The sequence below is a fragment of the Cyprinodon tularosa genome, unplaced genomic scaffold, assembly GCF_016077235.1.
Source record: "Cyprinodon tularosa strain WSP-4 unplaced genomic scaffold, ASM1607723v1 ctg19, whole genome shotgun sequence".
NCBI lineage: Eukaryota > Metazoa > Chordata > Actinopteri > Cyprinodontiformes > Cyprinodontidae > Cyprinodon > Cyprinodon tularosa.
The window spans coordinates 1,725,228-1,749,977 of NW_024038678.1; the positions used below are offsets into that span (position 1 = coordinate 1,725,228).

The 24,750-nt window shown below is 35.6% G+C and overlaps 1 protein-coding gene across 4 annotated transcripts in view; it reads right to left on the bottom strand.

Annotated features, from left to right (window-relative positions):
- The window catches only part of cpne5a (copine Va), a 105,733-nt gene that overhangs the window by 7,496 nt on the left and 73,487 nt on the right, over positions 1–24,750 (bottom strand). For all 4 annotated transcript variants that reach the window (XM_038283088.1, XM_038283087.1, XM_038283090.1 and 1 more), the window contains 3 exons: positions 9,867–9,913; positions 7,480–7,661; positions 5,613–5,740 (listed from right to left, as the gene is read on the bottom strand). In XM_038283088.1, the coding sequence (XP_038139016.1) occupies positions 5,613–5,740; positions 7,480–7,661; positions 9,867–9,913 (357 nt within the window). The remainder of the gene's footprint in view (positions 1–5,612; positions 5,741–7,479; positions 7,662–9,866; positions 9,914–24,750) is intronic.

Genomic DNA, 24,750 nt, shown 5'->3' on the forward strand with positions numbered 1-24,750 from the left:
AAAAAAAAGTTTTAACTGTACAACTTTTAGGTAAATTTCATTAGCTTTAAACTAAGACTGTAAACAATCATAATCTGACATTTCAATATGTATAAAAGCCTTCTGGGCTGTTTTAATGTATTTATTTTTGTGTTTAAAAAATAAGATAGCATGGCCTTTAAGGAAAGTTGTTCCTATAAGGTTTAGTACGGTGGCTGAGAAGTGCAAAACACATTTACAATTCAAAAACACATTAACAAATAAAAAACAAAATAACATTTGAAGAAACAAAATTATATTTTATGAAACAATTTATTTTTGAAAAAAAAGTTACAATTTTTAAAAACACATTTACATTTTAGCAAACAAATTTACATAAAAAATAAACAAAATAACATTTGAAGAAACAAAATTATATATTATGAAACAAATGTATTTTTGAAAAAAAAAGTTTACATTTTTAAAAACACATTTAAAATTCAAAAACACATTAACAAATAAAAAACAAAATAATATTTGAAGAAACAAAATTATATTTTATGAAACAATTTATTTTTGAAAAAAAAAAAGTTTAAATTTTTAAAAACACATTTACATTTAAGGAAACAAATTCACATTTTAAATAAGTTAGATTTTAGGTGAGAGAAAGTTTCATTTTAGAGAAAAAAAATACATTATAGGGAAACAAATTTACATCTAAAAAAAAATTGACCGTTCGGAAACACTTGTACAAGTGCAAAGACAAAACTTCAAGTGGCAAAACACATTTACATAGCCAAAAACAAATTAACAAAAGACGGCTACACGGAAAGGGAATGTCCCAGTGACAGAAAGGCAGACCAAACCAGCGCATTCAGCTCGGCAAAGAACTCATGCTCTTCCTCAACACTGAAGTCCTCAGACATTTTTCTTTCGTTGTTTCTTTCTTTGCACAGGTAAACAGCACATTTCTTCTTCTACGCTTGCATTATTGGCAGAGCAGACGCTGAATGTGCACTTTCATCTGGTTTGGTCTGCCGGCTTCCGTAGCGTCATGAGCGCGCATGTGCGCGCTTTCAGGAAATCCTATACACTACTGTTTATGCTCTAAAAACATTCTAAATGACTTCGTTTCGAGTAAATTCTGGATGCTACCCACTCAGGACACTTGGAATACATTGGACGAGCAGTATGGAGGAATATTGACACGTTTTTTGTGGACTTTTATGGATCTTTCTGTCTCGGTCACCATAGACCTCCATCATTTGAATGTCAGCAGACAGCAAGAAGCCTCCCAGATCTCCAGATGCATTTGAGATATCAAAAAAGTACTCCAGAGTGTTGTTCAGCATGGGGGTGAGTAGAAAATGAAGGCTAATCATGTTTTGGGTGTACTATTCCTTTAATAACCTGTATTAAAATGTATTCTTTATGGGTTTCTTTTTATTGTGATGTTAGTGCTTAATAAACTGCATTAAAACTTTTATAATGTCACATTTACTTGATGGAACGGAGTACTTTATCTGCGAATAAGTGGCCTCGGCCGGCAGCGGCCACCATCGGCCTCTCCGATGTCAGTCTCTGCCGGCAGCGGCCACCATCGGCCTCTCCGATGGCAGGCTCTGCCGCAGCCGCAGCCACTGCCACGAATTGAGCTCGGCCCTGCTGCTTGGTCCTGCCACCTTGTACCGTGTCCCGTAAAAGTTCCAGAGACCGTCCGCACGAAGAACAAAATGGTGTAAATTGGCTGAAAACATTGTTCGGTTAGCGTAAACTTAAGAAAAACAGCTTCAGTGCAATTCTTTCCATCTAAAATCGCCGCTGACGTTTCACGTGAAGCAGGAGGACTACAGATTGAGCTGTTTGTACTACAAGTCAGGGTAATCGTGACGTCACATCCGGCCACGGGGACATTCCCTTTCCGTGTAGCCGTCTTTTGTTAATTTGTTTTTGGCTATGTAAATGTGTTTTGCCACTTGCAGTTTTGTCTTTGCACTTGTACAAGTGTTTCCGAACGGTCAATTTTTTTTTAGATGTAAATTTGTTTCCCTATAATGTATTTTTTTTCTCTAAAATGAAACTTTCTCTCACCTAAAATCTAACTTATTTAAAATGTGAATTTGTTTCCTTAAATGTAAATGTGTTTTTAAAAATTTAAACTTTTTTTTTCAAAAATAAATTGTTTCATAAAATATAATTTTGTTTCTTCAAATGTTATTTTGTTTTTTATTTGTTAATGTGTTTTTGAATTGTAAATGTGTTTTTAAAAATTTAAACTTTTTTTTCAAAAATACATTTGTTTCATAAAATATAATTTTGTTTCTTCAAATGTTATTTTGTTTATTTGTTAATGTAAATTTGTTTGCTAAAATGTAAATTTGTTTTTAAAAATTTAAACTTTTTTTTCAAAAATACATTTGTTTCACAAAATATAATTTTGTTTCTTCAAATGTTATTTTGTTTTTTATTTGTTAATGTGTTTTTGAATTGTAAATGTGTTTTGCACTTCTCAGCCACCGTAGTTTAGCCTTGATTTTTTTTTTTAGCCCTGTCAGTTCTGTTTTCTGTATTGACAATACCTAATTTTTTATAGTTGAGTATATGATCGATTTTAGTGCAGTTTTTGTTTGATATTAAAAATAGCTCCTTTCTTAAACAAGCCAAATGTTCCTCACACTTTAATATTGATACTGTTCATTGTTGGAGCGAGTTGTTGGAATATTAAACATAACATCTGTCTGATTTTTGTTGGCCTGTGATGCAGTGCAGTTTTTGTTAGCTGCTATTATGAGTTGCTGTTTTTTCTCATGACCATTTGCTTTATCTCATGTTTAACTGCTTTGAGTACTCCTGTTATCCTCAAACCAATATCATCCTGACTTGAGTCTTCAGTGAATTAACCTTCGGGTAGGGGGTCAGATCCAAAGGGATATACCTATGTTAATTAAATGGAAGACACCAGGACACCTAGAGTCATGCCTTGGAGAATAGTCCCAGCACTGAGTGTCTGATTTGTGGCCTGTTGGTGGCTCCTGCGGCACAGCTAGGCTACGCCTGCAAATGTTACAGGAAGCATCCTCCATCTCAAAAGTCTCCAGGGAAAAACATTGGGATTGGGTCTCATGCAAACTAGGTGAAAGGCGAGGAGAAGGACCGAGGGATGCTAATTAGAGAGAGGCAATTGGGAGAAACAGCTTCCCAAAAGTAAATATTTGATGTTTTGTTAATAAACTTCTGTGCTATATTTTACAGTAGATCTCTCTTAAAAAGACTTGTATGATAAACTTCTGTGCTATATGTAGGATCTTTCTAAAAAAAAGTTGAGATAGCAGAAAGTCGTTCATACTGTAAATCTTGCATAGAGCAACCTTGTGCCAGAGGTTTATTGATCAGTTTTGTAACAATCACAAACGTCTTTTGTGTTTTGCCTTGAATGCTAAGGTGAAGATGGATCCTTAGCTGTAAAACTAATCATTGCCTTCAATTGAATTGGATCCTGGAGAGCCCTAATATACTGAACAAGTCAGTAAAATAATATGCTACATGTTACATGGACCTCTAACATTTAAAGTATGTTGTGATGTTGAGACATGCAACCTAAATAGGGCATGTTCAGAGCTTTAATTGTAGACTAAAGCTTCTAGGAGCTATGCTCTATAGGTTATTGCCAGAATGTCTGTTGTTATAGCTGCAACTAAAGGTCCCTGTTTTAATCCCCAATTTTAATATAAACCTTTAGGATGAGGAAGGAGGAGTTTAGTCCTTGTCCTTACAGACCCAACCATTTCACTGTGATGCAACATTGTGCACCAAGTTTTTAGACAACAGCAACCTATTTACGGCCAAACTTTAGAATCTATTAGATTTTAAAGTCTGTCCACAAGTCACTGTTAATATAGTAATTGAAAAAAAGTTGTTCTCCAACAGATTTAGCTGTTTAGTTTAAGATTTGGTCTAAAGTAATACGACATCTCCCAACATGCTGATAAAAGAGTTCTTTAATTGTAATAGAAAAGGAGAGAAAAAAAAAAGTCAAATGGAGGGAAGTGAAAATGATGGTTTAAAACTAAGATAAGTTATAATTGGTTCCAAGTCGACCTTAATTTACACTTCTGAGGTCAGAACTCTAGAAAGGACTGATGAATTATGAAATCATTGAGAACAGATTCTGTAATGTTTAGTATTTCTATGAACCAGTGACGTGCGGTCAGGGGAGGCAGGTGAGGCAGTGCCTCACCAGCCATCATGGAAAGAAAGAAAATATATAATCATAAAGTAATTTAAATTGTTATATTCATCCGGTGGTTTGTACTAAAAAATATTCATTTTTCATGTAGCTTCACCAATTTCGATTTTTATTTGTTCAAAATCGCTGAATTTTCTTATTTTCCCATTCAAATGCTTGGAAGCGATGCCGGTGAGGCAGCAGCGAGCTCTGCCTCACCTTGGATTGCGCAACCCCTGGCTCTGCGCTGGCTGCAAAGCGGAGAGAGCATGTTGCTGTACGGCGTCAATAAAATGGTTTAAACAAATGTAATATGTGAACTTATTTCTAATAATTTGGCTTATGTATATAATGTACAGAGCTTTTTGTCACCAACTGTGTTTGTGTAACGTGTTTCGTGTAATGAGCGATTATAAACGGCAGAGAACAAGTTCGAGGTGAGGCAGGCAGTTCTCTTGCCTCATGGCAGGGGGTGCTCAAGAGACTGAAAACATAAGGCAGGAACAGGACGGATCAAGGAAGGCTTTCTTCCCTGGCAGTGATCTCCATTGAGACAGAGAGACTTTTAAAACTGAAGGAAGATAAGGAGGACTTCTATTCATTTATAAGTAAAGGTAAGACAGTAATAACATTTATTTTGTTTTGTTTTTTAAGGAAATGTGTGTTTTGTGAGCTACAGTTTGTATGTGTAAGGATGCAGAAGTGAAACATAACCTGTAAACTGCTGTCAATCTATGCATCTATTTGCAAATCTGATTCTGATGACGTCAGTGCCTCACCAGCTATGAACCTCACCGCACGTCACTGCTATGAACCTACATTTTAATATATAAACCCATGATTCTGTAATGATAAACAAAATCTCTATGTATCAGATGAAGATACAATATGGAGTTATTTACATATTATATATTAACACAAATATTTTAATTAAAACAGGACCTTTAACGAACCACCTGTGCTTTGTATTTAATAAGCTACAACTAAGATGTTAGAGATGGCTGGTGTATTAATTTGCTGCCTTGTGACCCATGGACATTTATATCATTATGTGAAATTACATCATGTTCCGCATTTACACTAACTCCTTTATTGAATAGGTCAAGTTATCAACACTTCTAGAAAGATGACATGACATGAAATAATATATCTGTAGCTCATGTGACCTTTCCTTCCCCCTTTTATCATTTTATATGTATAATAATAAAGTAGTGAGTACTCTTATACATCTGCCCTCATATGTGCCTAATTTTCATTTTTTTCATCTTTGCTTTGCAGCTGACTGTTTTCCCCTCATTAGTTCTGAGAGAAAACCTCCACATAGGCTTAAAATATCTGGTGCTGTAGATACCTTATTTACAGACTGACTTCCAAAGAGTAAGTAACTGCGCTCAGATTTATTCACAGCAGGAGATCTTTGTGTTCATACCTTGCCACATGATTAACAACAGGAGCGAAGTTGGTGGGTCCATACAGCTGAACCGTCTTAAGGCTTTGATGGTAAGCTTCAAGAATCCCCTCGATACCATTACAGTACGGGTTCTCAACATTGCCATTCTGAAAGAAACAAAACAAGAGCTTTACAGCAAAAATAAATAAATAAATAAATGCATGTGGTATAAAGCTGTAAGATTAGAAAGTAAGAAACTAATGCTAACAATTCCTATAGTATACAATACTGACAGACTTTTAATCAGATCAAATTCCTTTCATCTATATTGCACATTTGCTTACATGGGCAGAATTAACAAATTCAACTCAGTTCCTACAGCACATATATCTGGAGCCTAAGCTACCTGCTAAATATCCTCTCACTGGTGTGCTTCAAGCTCAGTGTAATCAGATCTTCCATAGAAACTGAAAGGCAGACAAGAAAACTCTGAAAGAGTTGCAGTAATCATAACTTAGGTGGAAAGGACTAACAAAGGACACGTAATGGCTGCATATATCAAACATATGGCTTTTAAGGATGGAAAGATGAATGCTCCTCTAAGAGGAAAGCCTTAATCATAATTCTCTATATATCATGCAAATATGTAGAAGAATATGATACCATCAGGGAAGAATAAAATCGATGTATATCAACCTAAACACAAAGTGAAGCATGATAAGACCAAACAACCAAAATAATGCACCTAACTAGGGAGTGGGGTGTAGAGTTATCTTTCTGATCTTTCAGTCCATTTCTAAAAATACATAAAAACCAAAACAAATGTATAACGACAAAATACAATTTGACCACTAACAAGATTGACAAAAGTGACCTGACTTATGTCCTTGGTGCTTGCTGAAAGTTCGCTGTGCAGCTGTAATGTAAATTTTCTCAACAGTCCAAAGGTTCTCAATTCTCAAGAGCACTTCATTAAGAATGATCTCTTTGCTCTCCTGCCCAGCTTTCCCTATAGACTCTGACCAGTAACACTATACCCTTTTACAAGGATGTTATAGATTTTTTTCCTGTCTCTCTCTTCGACAACTACACCCCACTGAGAATAGAACAACCAGGAGGAGCTGAGAACCGAGAGTGTTTAAACTAGCGGAGTATCTTGTTACCTAGAGCTTAAACTACTGAATAAAGAAGCTTTATGTTTAAAAGAACAACCCCTGTCTAAAATGTAACCTTAAATCTGTCAGTGTTTTAGAGTTCTTTTTTTCCCCTTAAGAATTATGCTCCATGCTCCATTAAAACTGTAGGCCAGACTCTGAGGGGCAGAGTGACATTTTTGGGGGAAAGAAAAAAAGAGATATCACCAGAGATCAGCTTGTCAAACCTTGCTTCAAATGCTATCTTCCTTGACCGCGGGGCAAATTTCAAGCCATGACACTGTATCAAATGTTCCATAAAGGATTGTAACTTTACTTTTACGCCCACTTCTGTGACTACAGCAAGAAGAGAAATGAGGCTTCAATTATATGGTGAGATGAATCTTAATTTGCAAATTTTAATGGCGGCATGGAGTGATGCAGACATTACCCTGTAGACACACTCCTCATTAGGCTGTACTGTGCAGCCGCCAAGTGCATTAGCTGGCTGAGAGAAACTAAATTGATTTAAGAATCCTTCAGCCCTACAGAACCTAATTTGCACTATAAAGGGATTGAAATTCCTTCTGAGTTATGTTTGCCAGGCACAAGTAGTTTCACTCATGTCAGAAAACATACATTCATGCTGCACATAAACACATTCTAAATTAGACTCATGATCTCAGCTGAAATATGAGGATCAAAATTACCTTCATACTGATTCACAATTACTCCAGGTGATACGGTCTAAAATAATCTCACAGTTTACTCACCAGTGGAAACTCATGAGACACCCTCCCATCAGGTGGGAGCTTAGCACCGAATCCCAGTGCAGGGAACATCTTATCACTGTCATAGTCCTGAATGATCTCTCCCACAGCCTTTAGAGCCATGGCATAGGCATTCATCTGATAAGGGTTCATGTAGTGTAGCGAAGTGGACTGTGATGGATTTCCTTTGGAGAGAAGAAAAGTCTGAGTCAGTGATGCACATCAGCAGGCTGAATGCAAACTGACAGCTGCACGAGGAAAAAGGATGAATTGAGTGAAATCCAGCAATGAAACCACCTGGTTTATTTTTGTGGATAGAGAAGGGGATTGTGCAAAGATACAATGGCTTTTGAGTGGGAGTAACAGACATAGAACCTACTGTACAAATGTAGGCTTTTGTAAATGTTCTGGATTTTTATTTTTTTTTTTGCTGATCATAACTGTCTCCAGATAACTACTCTTAGCTACTTAAAGAGATAAATATAATACAATTTGTAATACTCATTAGCTGCTTTCATAAAAGCTTTAAACAAATGTGTAACAACTATGACAGATTTTATGCCAAGTCTTTGTCAAATACAGATTTTTCCAAATGCTTAATATTATTAAAACCGGGACTTTGGCAGAGGCAAGGCTTCATTACCCGACACTCATGGAACATCTATTGTGCCCAGGTGTATGCTTGCAATATCCACACAAAAACACTAAAAATCAGTAATTATGGCAACTTCTGATGGGATTCTGATGCAGAAGCAAAATCAGGGGCTTGAATTTTATCTCATAGTGGGAAATGTTATTAAGTAAAAATAATCAAATATGATAGATTTTTAAATAGTCACAACACTTTAGGCTTTTGTCATATGTTTTGTATAAATTTAAAGATTTTTTTGTCACTGACCAATAATTCAAAGTGATTGTCAAGTAGATGGAAAATTACATGTAGCTATCCTTTCTTTAACCCCCCCCCAAAAAAAAATTGATGTGCATTTGCATTCTGCCTTCTGCACTCTAATGCTGTTAAATGAAACCCAGAGCATCCAGCTGCCTTCAGAAGTCAGATTATTATAGAAGAGAAAAGGACATAATAGGTGGATTTAAGGGACAGTAGAATCCAGCAACAAATAATGCAAATCAGGGAGCTTATACACCGAGGGAAGAGTGGAGCATTTTAAAGGAACTAAGTGAGCTAATTTATAAGAACACTGACAGCTATGGCAGAATCAGAGCTGGAAATCTGAGAGAAGATACATTATTAATACAAAGGCAGCTAGAACTAAGACACAAAACAATTTGGAAAGAGAAGAAGGAGCTCTGACAATGTTATAAGAGCATAAAACCAAAATGCAGAAGAAAGAATAAAGAGAAACTAAATAAAAAGGTATCGATTTACAATAGCAAATCAGAAAAGACTTGTATGATCAGAAAAGAAGGACAAAAGAAATGAGAGACAGACACTAGTGGATCATGACATGGCTCTAAACACATCATCCCCATCATGACACACGGTGGTGGTAGCATCAGGCTATGGTGGTGACTTTCTTTACAAAGGAAAGGGAAGCTGTTAATAGTGTTTGGGAAGAAAGATGAAGCAAAACACAAGGCTGTCTTGTAAGCAACCTGTTTGCAGCTTTAGCTCTAGGGTGTTAAACTCAAGTTCTTGAGGGCCGGTATCCTGCAACTTTTAGATAACCTTGGTCCAACACACCTGATAGAAATCACTTAATCCCTCAGTATTCATTCAAGCTCTCCAGTCATGCTCTTGATCTGATTATCAGACTAAAGTGTATTGAAGTAGCAACACATCTAAAAGCTGCAGGACAGCATCCCTCGAAGGCTGGAATTTATCACCTGTGCCTTATACTGTGCCTGAAGCTCCCCTACTAGCAGGACAACAACACTCAGCATGTAGTTGACTCCCAAAAAATCTTTTTAGATAGAAAAAAAGTAATGTTAGACTGATGTGTTTAAAGTATATTATTGCATTTGATTATCAAAAAATGCCACCAGAGACACTAAAAGGTGTTAGTGTCTAGTGTAAGTGGAGAAGTAAGGCCATCCATTTGTGTAAAGAGGCCACACTTTTCAGATTTCAAACTGTAAAACAGCATTTGAATGAAAATAGTTTTCCATTTGCTGCAGAATTATGCACAACTATGTGTTGTACATTGCATACAATTCCACTGATACACATATGGAAATAAGAATATAACATAATGTATAAACATGTTTTAGCGAGTATGAGACTGTGTTTTACACATAAACCACAACTAATAAAGGCAACTATTTCGAAAGCAAAGATCAGAAGCAGAGATAAAACTCCAGCAGTATGACAGTCAGACATCTGATGATAAATGAAAGCAGAGCAGGGTAACTGCAGTCAAAACACTCACCGTTTGATGCAGTGAAATCAATGGCCACTGTGAAGTGAATCTGAGTTCTGAAACACATGAACAGGAATAAATGTTAACCAAACGACAGGCAGGCTAAGTCGACACTGGTATCTAATGAGGCTCACCCGGGTTTCAGTATCCTGCATGCTTTTTCTCTCATCTGAGAAGTGGTGGGACAAAAGCACCCCCGAACTCTCATGTTTCACTTTTATTATCTAGTTCGAAGGCTGCTTGTTCAGTGCCATGGCCAATTTGGTTAACGAAAGATCTTGTCAACTGAAGGATGATTGATGCAACATACAGGGTCACAGATGATGGCTGAAAATAACAGTCTTATTGGAGGCACACAAAGTGCCTGCTGTTAAAAATGCATTTGTTTAAGTCCCAAATATTTCAGTCTGGTTTTGCCAATCTTGAAAGCATTGTTTGTGTTTGTTTCTTTTTAAATAGTGCATCTGTTTTCAGAAACGCTGTCTAAAAATGAAATATTTCTTTATGATAAGCTGATTTTAGTATATTATTCTCAACCTCAGTGTTTATTAATACATTTACCCGAAAACGAATTGTTAAAATGTGTTCAATTTAAAGTCTTTATAACCCGTGCTTAAGCTGTACACCATTCACACCCCTAAAATATTTATTTGTATCAAACAACCTTTTTTTTTATTTACTGGAAGTAGTATTTATTTTAAGCTAACCCAGAGAGAATCCTAACATGAACCTGATTGAAATCTGTGGACAGAGCTGTTGAATATTATAGTTGAGGTAAGGAGATCTTGAACATTATAGACTTGCAGCTCATTGCAAAAGAAAAACATGTAAACACAAATGCAGACATACAAAAATCTGTCTGGCAATTTTTAGAATAATCACTTGTAATTCCAAGATCTTTTTTTATATAGATTTTTTGGAAGTCTACAATTGATAACAGTGGGGAGTGGTGGGCTAGTGGTTAGGGCAGAGAGCTTGGAATTCTGTGGTTTTGAGTTCGAGCCTCACTTCCACAGACTGCCATTCTGGGTCTCTGACAAAGATCCTTAACCCCACACTGCTCTCAGGGTGCCCCACAATGGCAGCCCACTGCTCCCCAAGGGGATGGGTTAAATGCAGAGGTAAATTTCTTCAGTCTGAGATCAATATAGTGCAATTATTAGACCATTTTTAATTTTTCATTTAGATGAAAACAGGTAAAAAGTTTCCAAAAACTCCTTGGAAAATGTATAATTATCTTTAAAGAGATTGCTGTCTCTTTTCATTTTTATAAACAACCCTTGGTTGAATAAACATAATCTAAATCTAAATTTACCAGCAGTATGGAACAATTTGGGCTTGATATTTTGTGTACATACAGAAATTTTAGCTGAAAATTTTGATTTAGGTATTAATCTGACAATATAAAAGATGAATAATAAATTAGAAATGAAAAAGAACCCTTAGTGAAAAACAAAACAGAACCTTTTTGCTGTGTGAAACTGTTGTAATAGAAGCATATACCTTGAAAAGAAGCTAAATATTGCTTTAGATAAACAAAGGGTAAGGGGGGGGGGGATCAAAGTGTGTGCCCTTTCATTGTGATTAACACTGATTGCCTCCTTCTGATTCCACCTCCATTCAGATATTCACACATGCAGAATCAGAGATAATGGCGGTTTCCTCCTGCAGTGACTGACCTCAGCACATTAATCAACATTGATTTGGACCATTCAGCAGGCAAAGAGGGAAGCTTTTCATTTGCGACCCTGATCTAAAATGCTGCTGATTTCTGCTATTACTTTGAAATGATAATATGAAAAGGAAAATCCTGTGAGCCAGCACTGGAGCAACATCAAATGAGAGAAGAACATAGAGAGTTTGTGCATTTAAAAATATCTAATGAGCAATTACTATTTAAAACCCTGTGCAATAACCTGTTTTTTTATATTTTATATACAAGCATTATATATATATATATATATATATATATATATATATATATAAATACTCACAACATATTTGCGTCTGTAACCCTTTATGTTTTTGCTAGGTGCTGGAATATATTTTTATGTTTCTATAAATAGACTGATTGTTTTTTTTTTATTCATCTCTCAGTGAGGAAATTCACAATAGATCTCTTATAAATTTAAATTCTTCACATAGAGACTGCTTTTATACAAAATCCACTACATAATATATTTTATACATTTTTAAGTCAGAAACGCATCTCATAGAATCAGCTAATATTTAATTAAAATTTTTTGTCAGTGGATAAAAACTTTATCTTTTTTTGTTGTTGTAATGAAATCTGAAGCTTAATTATTGATGATGGGTACGAAACTCTGGCTGAATATTTAGGTCACATCAGAAGTCCTCTCACTTACTGTTCACTGTGCACAAAAACATTTAAAAAAAAATGCTTGTATAATGCATGTGTGAATTCATATGACTGTTTTAAGTAGTGGGTAAGTGGGGAATTGTTTAAGAGCTGAGCAAACTACTTGGGGACTAAGAAATCAATATTGAATAATGTTGACTGATGGGCCAGCATTGTCAATTTTGCAGGCCCATTAGCAAACAACAAGAGACTCATTTAGATAAGCTACTTCAAACCTGGTTATCCTCAAAATTAGGACTTTTAAACAGAGGTAATTATTAAGTTGTATTTCCTGCCTTAGACACTATTCTCTAAGGTGTATTACTCACAGGACAAATTAATATGTCCCCATTACGTCTTCTAATTGGCCAGCAGTTAATGCATCAAATTTTCTTTTTTTTTATATATCTCAGACAATTTATGTTGAATTATTCTCAGATTAAATAACAGCTCTTGCTTCCAGCTTTTATATCATATTAAATAGCTATTCGCAGCTATCAAAAATACCCTGCACATGGAAAATTGCCTTATCTTCATTCTCTAATTTGACAAATATTAAATGGCCGCAATTTTAATTTCGAAAGATATTTGCTTATTGATAGAAAACTCATGTTAAACTCACAGAATATTAAAAAAAAGTCCAAAAAAGAGTACATTTGTTAATAAAATTAATAAAATTTTAAAGAGTGTAGTGCAAACTGGGCTTATGAACAAAAGAAACAGAGCCTCATGCAACATGAATGGATTGGGAAACTATGAATATATAAAATATGACAAAATGTACAAGAGTTGCCTCGTGGTTAATTTATAATTACATGAGACTACATTCAGAAACAGATTAAATCAATAATTCTTTATCAACTGTTTCAGTTTCTTTGAGCCACAGGCACTGTAGTTCAACCAAAATAGAAGAAAAATAATCAAATGTTCTTCAGGTTCTGGATGATATGCATCTTCATGCTACAAAAATAGAGGTTGTTAAAATTCACTATAATTATGGATCCACTTCTTTTTGCAGACAGCTTCAAGTGGACACAAGTTACACTCATATTGACTGTTAAACCAGAAACAGAAGTACAAAAAAATCCTGCAAGCCGAAAATATCCATCCACCATTCCATTTTCTAACACGCTTATCCCAAGTGGGATCGCAAGGGGTGCTGCTGTCTATCTCCAGCTGTCTACGGGTGAGAGGCGGGGTACACCCTGGACACCTCCCCAGTCCATCGCAGAGCTTAAAATATCACTGAGAGAAAATTATTTTCTTACCCTGCCCAGTAAATCAACTTAATGCTATTTTAAAAGCAATTCAGAAACAATGGTTTTCATGTCAACACAGGTTAGAGAAAATCAGACTTTAATTTCTAGTGGGTTGGGTTGGTTTGTTGCTCTCACAGGAAAATCAGCTGAAAATTAACACCAGGGAGGCAGGTTTTACCTTTTTCCTTTTATTCCCTCCTGAAGGATAGATTTTAAAGACTTAAATATTAAATTTAAACCACTGAATGATCTTTTGCATAAGTATTTTTAATATCCATGGTCAGTTATGAGCCATGCTGATTCTACAGGTTTACAGACAGATGTTAACTTATTAGTGTTCCTTGGATTAAAACACATAAAAAGAGGATGCAGCAATTAGTTATAGGCAAGTCAACTCTGCAACAATTTTACAGACAAAAATAGATACACATTAGAAATGGATAAAATCAAGAATGAAAAAAAAATATTTTTTTCACACATTGGTAAAATTTTTCTTAATTAGAATGATGGCAGAGAATCGTCAAAGATATGTTAATCAGGTCAACATATTTTTTCATCAGATATTGCTTTTATTTGAATTTGCATGTAATTGTGTTATCTTACTATAAAGTGAATTGTCTTAAATTTTGCTTCATTATTTTTCAACAAAGCATTTTGAAAGGCGCTGTCATGGATGGTGCTGTATAAATAAATAAAGTTGCCTCGCCATTTTTTAGTCTATTTTATACACACTACTACCGGAGAAAAACTTCATTAAACATCTGTATTGTTAGGCAATCTGAATCCCTTCAAACAGGATAAGCTGAAAACGATTATTTTAGAAGGCTTGTTCAGCATGAACTAGAAAGATAGCAGAGGGCAAAAATAGTGATAAGCTTTCTATTTTCAAGAAAGTTTCTGGTTCATTGGGCAAAAACTAGGGACAGCTGTCTCATGCATACATGCAAAAAGAAATGTTCTGCCTCTGCTTCTAGGTTAACTCAAACATGTACTGTGCTGCAATAGCCTCATGCCAGACTAAAACACCAGGTGGCATTTAAAAACCAAACAAGGCAGCACACTTTACTACTATCTCAAATGTTGAGAAAAAGCAATTTGACATACAATTTCTATGACCTAATAAAAGAATGGCAAAAATGCTGTAGCAGAGAAGCAAACAAATTTCTGTATCAAACATTGTAAAATAAGACGAAGAAAACAAATGGTATTATGCAGCAACATGCAGCATTACTTTATCTAGTTTTATTAGCTTCAGGGTAATTTGAGAAGAAGCAATTGAATGGTAACATGATCTCAATACGATAATGCTATTACTCGCCTGATCAAACAGATTTTAAAGAAATATAAAATTTCCATTAACCTTTTTGAATAAGAGCACTTTACAGCTTTTGGGCTTTAATTATCTCTGTTTGGCTATATTTTTCTCCAACTGAAGGTTAATAAAAAATATTGAAATAAGATGGGTTTTTTACTTCCAGTTTGGTAAGCATGGTCAGGATGCAGTGGTGTGTCTAAAAAAGAAATTGCTTTTCCCCTCCAAAGAGAAATAATCCAAAATGCATTGTGTTGGTTATCACCTGTTCGAGATGGAGCAGTAGAGCAAAAATCACTCAAAAAGAGAGAAATCAGTGGCAGAGATCTGAAATATCAAAAGTAGCTCTTGATTCAGTTTCATACATCCTGTTTATCTGCCTACCTTTCAAATTCATAATTATTTGTTTGAATATTTCATCTATCAACAGGTGTGCAAGTCAAATATTTTCTTACGTACTTATTTGCTTTGTTCCGAGAAGCCAGATTCATTTATTTATTTATAGCAAATAGCCCGTAATTGTTCTGCATGCTTTGTCCCTGGTACTCATTTTGCAGCAAAGTAAGAATTTAACAATTTATGGAAATGGTGCAAGTTTAAAAAAAAAACATAAAATCATTAATCTATATAGAAACACAGACTTGAGGTCTGAAATGGCAAACATTTTGTTTCTGCATGTGGCACTATGAAAGAAAGATTTGCATTGAATTAAGTCAGTTTTGAAACCCTCTCAGCTAAACATTATAAGTCAGGTGTACAATACAAAAGATCAAATATGTATGTAAGTCAAACTTTTTGACTTAGCCACTGTTCTTTTACACCACCATCACCAGTAGTCTTTCTAATCTTGTTCATGAGCTTACTATAATGCAAGCTGTCTTATTTTAGCTTTCCATACTTTGTTATGAAACAAAATTCCCATCCATAATACTAAAGTTTACATATGTCATCAAGCAGAGTGTAAAAGAGCTTTTTCTAATTAGGAGGAAAATATATACTTTTCACAACTATTTACACAATTGTGCCCTACAATTCTGTGTAAACACTGCATATGAATTTTGCATGTGCTGTCTGTTTTTTCTTTGCTAATTTAATATTCTAGAAGCAAAAACTTCAAAGAAGCAAAAACTAAACTCATTAAGTCCAGCAGATGGAATGGATTATCTGCCAATATAATGAGTATTTTTACCCTTCAGATAATTAGATACAATGTACTTGAATTAACAGGCAAGGTGAGGTTTCAGCCAAGACAACAATTCCCTCTAACGACCTTTCAGAGACATAGCTATATATCTGGTATTACAGGCTAACATAGAACTCAAACGACCCCCATTCCAAGGAGCAGACCTGCTCCTCCGGTTCAATTTGAATGTTTTCTAAGCCAAAACAAAGGGTTTTTAGTCCTGTCTATACAGCCTCAAACTAGATGCTATTTCTGACAATTTTTTGGAATGACTATGACCTGGATGACAGGGAATCTTCACCATAATTTACAATGAATACAGTCTGAGAACTATGCAAAGTCAGGGTTTTTGCTATCATCAAGCTTGTCCCAGTATTACACCGCTGCTAGGATGTCCATACTGTCATGAATCCAGTCCACTGATTGCTTTTGCTTTGCAGATTAGAGTAAGCAGCCACACTTGCAACTAATTATTAGTTGCTGAGATGGGGTAAACTTTGACCTTTCAAAATGGCGCTGATCAGACAAAGTATTCTGTGTTCTGTATTTCTTTTTACAATACTACCATTTAAACTAGTCTTGGTTTTAAATTTACCAATGATGTTTGATTTTATCAGATGCGAGTCAGCAAACTCTCTTCTCTACCACAATAAAGGCACTTGAACTCAATGCGCTGGTAATTTCCACTTTATAAGTAGAGAAGATCATCTTTACCATACCACATGAAGGCAGCATCTGTCACCCAATACATCTCTGTCAGCGATCCACATTTATTCTTGTAAATAAAAAAATATTTCAGCCAGTTAACTGTTTTTTTATGCTTTGAGAGTTCAATTAAAGCAGTTAAAGGTGATAGCAAGAAAATAAGGAATAGTATACATACTGTACATACAGCATTTACATTGTTAGAAGCATTCTAAAAGATTAAACTACTAAACAGAATATATAATCATACTGACGTTTACAGGTGCTGGTCATAAAATTAGAATATCATGAAAAAGTAGATTGATTTCAGTAATTCCATTTAAAAAGTGAAACTTGTATATTATATTCATACATTACATACAAACTCATATATTTCAGATGTTTATTTTGTTTAATTTTGATGATTACAAATGACAACAAATGAAAATCTCAAATTCATCATATCAGAAAATTAGAATATTGTGAAAAGGTTCAAAATTGATGGCCCCTGGTGCCACACTCTAATCAGCTAATTAACTCAAACCACCTGCAAAAGCCTTTAAATGGTCTTTCAGTCTAGTTCTATAGGCTACACAATCATGGGGAAGACTGCTGACTTGACAGTTGTCCAAAAGACGACCATCGACACCTTGCACAAGGAGGGCAAGACACAAAAGGTCATCGCTAAAGAGGCTGGCTGTTCACAGAGCTCAGTGTCCAAGCACATTAATAGAGAGGCGAAGGGAAGGAAAAGATGTGGTCGAAAAAAGTGTACAAGCAAGAGAGATAACCGCACCCTGGAGAGGATTGTGAAACAAAACCCATTCAAAAATGTGGGGGAGATTCACAAAGAGTGGACTGCAGCTGGAGTGAGTGCTTCAAGAACCACCACACACAGACGTATGAAAGACATGGGTTTCTGCTGTCGCATTCCTTGTGTCAAGCCACTCTTGAACCACAGACAGCGTCAGAAGCGTCTTGCCTGGGCTAAAGAGAAACAGGACTGGACTGCTGGTGAGTGGTCCAAAGTCATGTTCTCTGATGAAAGTAAATTTTGCATTTCCTTTGGAAATCAAGGTCCCAGAGTCTGGAGGAAAAGAAGAGAGGCACTTCATCCACGTTGCTTGAAGTCCAGTGTAAAGTTTCCACAGTCAGTGATGGTTTGGGGTGCCATGTCATCTGCTGGTGTTGGTCCATTGTGTTTTCTGAGGTCCAGGGTCAACGCAGCCACATACCAGGAAGTTTTAGAGCACTTCATGCTTCCTGCAGCTGACCAACTTTTTGGAGATGCAGATTTCATTTTCCAACAGGACTTGGCACCTGCACACAGTGCCAAAGCTACCAGTACCTGGTTGAAGGACCATGGTATCCCTGTTCTTAATTGGCCAGCAAACTCTCCTGACCTTAACCCCATAGAAAATCTATGGGGTATTGTGAAGAAGAAGATGCAATACACCAGACCCAACAATTCAGAAGAGCTAAAAGCCACTATTAGAGCAACCTGGGCTATCATAACACCTGAGCAGTGCCACAGACTGATCGACTCCATGCCACGCCGCATTGCTGCAGTAATACAGGCCAAAGGAGGCCCAACTAAATACTGAGTGCTGTACATGCTCATACTTTTCATGTTCATACTTTTCAGTTGGCCAACATTTCTATAAATCCTTTGTTTTTATTGGTCTTCAGTAATATTCTAATTTTCTGATATGATGAATTTGGGATTTTCATTTGTTGTCATTTGTAATCATCAAAATTAAACAAAATAAACATCTGAAATATATGAGTTTGTATGTAATGTATGCATATAATATACAAGTTTCACTTTTTAAATGGAATTACTGAAATCAATCTACTTTTTCATGATATTCTAATTTTATGACCAGCACCTGTATATGTGGAGTATAAAATATTTTGCCTCCAAAGAATTTAATTCAGTTCGTTTATTTGCTGTAAAACTATAACATGTAACCTCGAAGAACAAAGTCAGATTCTTTTTTTTATTTTATTTAGGTTTCCTTTTTAAGGAATATAGCATCAAAGCCTGACTGCAGCTAATTAAATAAAAATGTCTTGTAAACAGACCCGCTATGTACAGGTGCTGGTCATAAAATTAGAATATCATGAAAAAGTAGATTGATTTCAGTAATTCCATTTAAAAAGTGAAACTTGTATATTATATGCATACATTACATACAAACTCATATATTTCAGATGTTTATTTTGTTTAATTTTGATGATTACAAATGACAACAAATGAAAATCCCAAATTCATCATATCAGAAAATTAGAATATTACTGAAGACCAATAAAAACAAAGGATTTATAGAAATGTTGGCCAACTGAAAAGTATGAACATGAAAAGTATGAGCATGTACAGCACTCAGTATTTAGTTGGGCCTCCTTTGGCCTGTATTACTGCAGCAATGCGGCGTGGCATGGAGTCGATCAGTCTGTGGCACTGCTCAGGTGTTATGATAGCCCAGGTTGCTCTAATAGTGGCTTTTAGCTCTTCTGAATTGTTGGGTCTGGTGTATTGCATCTTCTTCTTCACAATACCCCATAGATTTTCTATGGGGTTAAGGTCAGGAGAGTTTGCTGGCCAATTAAGAACAGGGATACCATGGTCCTTCAACCAGGTACTGGTAGCTTTGGCACTGTGTGCAGGTGCCAAGTCCTGTTGGAAAATGAAATCTGCATCTCCAAAAAGTTGGTCAGCTGCAGGAAGCATGAAGTGCTCTAAAACTTCCTGGTATGTGGCTGCGTTGACCCTGGACCTCAGAAAACACAATGGACCAACACCAGCAGATGACATGGCACCCCAAACCATCACTGACTGTGGAAACTTTACACTGGACTTCAAGCAACGTGGATGAAGTGCCTCTCTTCTTTTCCTCCAGACTCTGGGACCTTGATTTCCAAAGGAAATGCAAAATTTACTTTCATCAGAGAACATGACTTTGGACCACTCACCAGCAGTCCAGTCCTGTTTCTCTTTAGCCCAGGCAAGACGCTTCTGACGCTGTCTGTGGTTCAAGAGTGGCTTGACACAAGGAATGCGACAGCAGAAACCCATGTCTTTCATACGTCTGTGTGTGGTGGTTCTTGAAGCACTCACTCCAGCTGCAGTCCACTCTTTGTGAATCTCCCCCACATTTTTGAAGGGGTTTTGTTTCACAATCCTCTCCAGGGTGCGGTTATCTCTCTTGCTTGTACACTTTTTTCGACCACATCTTTTCCTTCCCTTCGCCTCTCTATTAATGTGCTTGGACACTGAGCTCTGTGAACAGCCAGCCTCTTTAGCGATGACCTTTTGTGTCTTGCCCTCCTTGTGCAAGGTGTCGATGGTCGTCTTTTGGACAACTGTCAAGTCAGCAGTCTTCCCCATGATTGTGTAGCCTATAGAACTAGACTGAAAGACCATTTAAAGGCTTTTGCAGGTGGTTTGAGTTAATTAGCTGATTAGAGTGTGGCACCAGGGGCCATCAATTTTGAACCTTTTCACAATATTCTAATTTTCTGATATGATGAATTTGAGATTTTCATTTGTTGTCATTTGTAATCATCAAAATTAAACAAAATAAACATCTGAAATATATGAGTTTGTATGTAATGTATGAATATAATATACAAGTTTCACTTTTTAAATGGAATTACTGAAATCAATCTACTTTTTCATGATATTCTAATTTTATGACCAGCACCTGTAGGTTACTATGCATAACTGCTTATTTTAGTTTGAGAATATTTATACCTACACAAGAAAATGAATAATTGAATCAACTAATTAGGCTCTAAACAACATGTTGATATCTATATATATAAAATAAATAAATATAAGAAAGCCTTCTGCATCAAAGAGTGGGTCTGTGTTAGTGGGGTTACTATAAGTGAGGGTATACAGTATGTGTGTCTATTTCGGTTAGTTGGAGAGAGACCAGCAGGACAGATCTGGGACACCAGCCATTAGTAGTAAAGCAGCATAAAAACTAAAACCAGAGCAGCTGCTGATCCACTGAGGAATATTTCCATATGGGGCAGGTTGTGTGCTTTTAATTAACTGTGTAGAGCTTCTGAAATTTTATCTTTTTTCCCCAGCTCAGATGGTCGACATCATCATATAGTTAGACATTCTGTGGGAAATGTAGGTTCACTCTTTAACTGCAGTCAATAAAAGTGAAAGAAATGTGGATGGTGCTTGTACTGCCATGGGCAGGAGATGGTGAAACAGTGTGAGTTAGGGAAGCTGAAGTAATACTTTTAAAGCTGCTACATTAAAAATAGATGTTCTGCTTTTATACTCTCTTTCAACATATAAATCTCAACAGTGTCATAACTAATTAAACTCTCCACTCAATAACTTTAAATTGAGTTGTTATTTCATTGGAATGATTAACAACGTAAGAACCAGCATTTAAATGCCATATTTAAATTATTCTATTTTGGTGTGCTGCCTTAATTTTTCCTATCATTGTCTTTTTTTGTTCTTTTTTTTTTCAGCTTTTATTGTCAGATGGCAGAGCCATAGCAATGATGTTATAACACATTTTTCTTTCTTAAATTCTGCTGTTGACAGCAGCGCAGATGAATCGTATGTGAAACAACAGGGAGTTTAATTATGTCTTTGAAAATGAAATGATGGTTCCCACTATAGGAATTTTGACAGCTCTTTTTATGTTGCTTCAACATACCAGCAAGCAACAATGAATTGTGTTTGTCAGGCAGAAAATGCATTTATTTGTTAACATCATGACGGAAGGAATTGTAAACTAGAAGGAATAGAGCGAAACAGGAGGCTGGACAGATATTGGTAAAAGAACATGTAATTGGTACTAGGGTCTATCTAATGTCTTATCACCAAGAGTGACTATGACTATTATGTATTTATGTCAATGTACAGAGGGTGAAGGATCAAACTGGTAGCAGAAGGTCTGCACCAGCATAGTGAAGGGATTTCTTTTGATAAACAAAGGCTGAATTCTGGGCATTAACCAGAATCAGGATATAACAACATTACTACACCAAAAAGCAGCAGAAAACATAACTTAAATACAGCTGAGAAAGAAATAAGAAATCAGACAAGATGCAAGGAAAACAGCTGCATAACTCCAAAAGTCCACTTCATTATAAGGTATGATTTGCACGTGCACATGCAACCCTTTAATTTGTTCAAACAATCATGTTTCAAACAAGTACAAACACCATGAGGATGTCCAGCCTTCACAACTTTTGGGGACAAGACATTTTTTTTCTCAGAGAGATACATTTCTTTAGTGTACCGGTAATTGTGTAAACCAGCTCCAAAAAAAAGGCTTTAAAAAAGACTTTATAAAAATGCGGACTCAAGTTCATAATGGAGCATTATCATTCACAAGGCTACAAGAAAAACAAAGTATAATTTGAAAATTCAACAAAGGTCTACATTTTGGAGGAAGCATTGAAAAAGACTTTAAGCTTTAAAACCCTAGCCCAAGTTTTGGCAACCACAAAAGAGGCATAAACCAGAGGCTCAGTTTTCCTAAAATAAGCCTTTCATTTTTCTAGAGGAGGGACTGGTGCAAAAAGCTCACATCACAAGGAAAGAACACTATATGGAGATACAGTATGGGAGCTAATTTTGACGAAATTAGCCAGTAAGTTCAACTTTGCAATCTTGAATCAGTGTCACAAAGAGTTGGGACAGTGAACATAAAATAACAAAGTAGTAACATGGACTGTAAAGTCATTGCTTTACTGTGACGATTAAAACATCACCATTCATAACATTCCCATTCTTCTTATCTTGGCATTTGCCGAAGACAGAAAAAGTGTTGGTAATCCTAATTGACCAAAAATAGGAAAGATTTAAAAGTTAGAAAAAAAGATTTTTAAAAGTTGTGGCTTCATAGACAGTGTATGTTGATATCGGCTTTCAGGTGAATACTGCTGTTTACTTTGAAGGCAAATATAGCATAACCTTTACAAGTCACTTAAACTCTGGAGCATCTGCTTTCATTCTACTTTTATGTATGTCTAAAAAAGTTTTTTATAAATATGGTCACCTAATTAATCAAATTACTGAACCTAAGGTTTAATTTTGTTGGATTTATGCAGGCTTGCAAATTTTTCGAGCTTCATGCAGCTCTGTTAATAGAGTATGCCAACTACTGAGGTGAAAAACCATTTATAATGCTCTCTTGCACTTGTAGGATGTCTTTCAGCACCTTTATGGTGCAATACTTTCAGATTGAGAGGTTTGAAGGGATGTTTAGTGTTGTTAAGTATGCTTTTGGAAATTCCTTCTGAGGTGTCAACAATTTACAAAAATGGGATTTGAGTAACCTGAATTTGGGCACACATTAGTTGTTTCCCTGAGGCTTAAACTAATGACTCCTCAATCCTTAATCCCCAAGCTAAATAATAAGGTTACAGTTAATGTGAAAATTATTTGATAAGAGTTTTGACCGCATTGCTTTGCATCAGTTATATCAGGGTGATGCTTTTTTACAGGGAAGACTGAGTTTGTCTGCTGTTGTAACAAAAATATTATGTAAAAAAATGGCAACCTTTCATAAATTGATGGCTTTAAATATAAAATAATTTGGCAATTACCAGGTTCTAAACATGTTTAATTCTTTTCTTAAGCATATATGGCCATTCCCCACAGACCCCCCAACATATCATAATTTATTAAACAATGATAAGGACATGATGCTTGTAAAAAATCTAAAGAATTTTAAGGGGGGGAATTTTTTTCACCACTGCAGATCATGCGTAACAAAACAGCAGCCTAAGTCAACATAGAAACAGAAAAAATGAAAAAAGCCCTGGCTTCAGCAAAGTGGGTGTAAAATCAGTAACATAAAAATCACCTACAGTGTAAGTCATTACAAAAATTCTGCTTTTCACAATTTTCAAGCTGATTTCTACCCCCTTAATTTTCCTCAAACTTAATTTTGTAACATTGGGTTTATACGTAGTACTGTACTGTAAAATCTGCAGACCAACATTCAGATTATATGTAGGTAACATATGCAAAGGGGCTATGGCATAAATATCAAAGGTTTATGGCTATAAATATGGAAAAAAATCAATTTTTTTTATCTTACTCCGACTTGCAGTGTCTTGAACACTCAGGTAAACTGCCCTCCGTTCATAACTAACAAACCAAAGCTTTTAACAGGGTGGCTTGTCCTCCGTAGGAATATGATATTAAGCGATATCTATCTTTCCACAGTCCCCACTTAAAAAACCTGTCAGCTTATTGCTTAGGATGATGGATTGCTGTAACGATAATGAATAAATTTACTCACTTGAGCCACATTGGATTGAAAGTTTCCTAACGAATCTATTTTTTACTAATTCAGACCTTGTAGAATAGTAAAACTGAGATGGAAAAGGAAAAGAGGTTGTGGAAGATGGTGGGAGGATGGTCTAGGGAAGTTTTTTTTCTGTAGTTCAGGGTGCCTTTCCATATAAACAGAACAAGCCTAAACCAACCCAAGAATTGTTGAAAAAAGAAGGTAATTAAAGATAAAGAAGAGGCTTTAAGAATTTGATGTGAGGAAGCAATGATTGACAAGTTTTTACACTGAGAGATGTGATTAGAGTGAATTACATTTTAGACATATTTTTTCCTACATTTCATGATTTCATGACTCCTTCCATCTAAATGAACACATTTAAATAAATCACACTGTAATTAGGAGCCAAATGCAAAATAATTAAATGTTTTTGCGCCATGTCTTTTTTTGCCACACTGGTTACATTTTATCACTGCTGCACTTTAAGAAATGGAAATGTCATGAGAGCTGTACAAAACGAAATGACAATAAAAGTTGTCTAAATCTTAAATTAGCCCACATTCTACCTATTTGACATAATAATTTTGTATTGAATCATATATAATTAAATTTGGATCAAACTTGATTCTTTGCTAACGAACATAAATTGGAGCAGTTAGCATCATACATTTCCTAAGGTGACATTTTTTGTGCTGCTTTTGCTGAACCGAGCAATTCCGTAAAAATGCAAAATTTGATGTTTTAGTAGAATTGGATTCAATGTGGGGTTTTGTGTCATTTAAAACAAACCCACTTACCCTTCTGATCTAATAT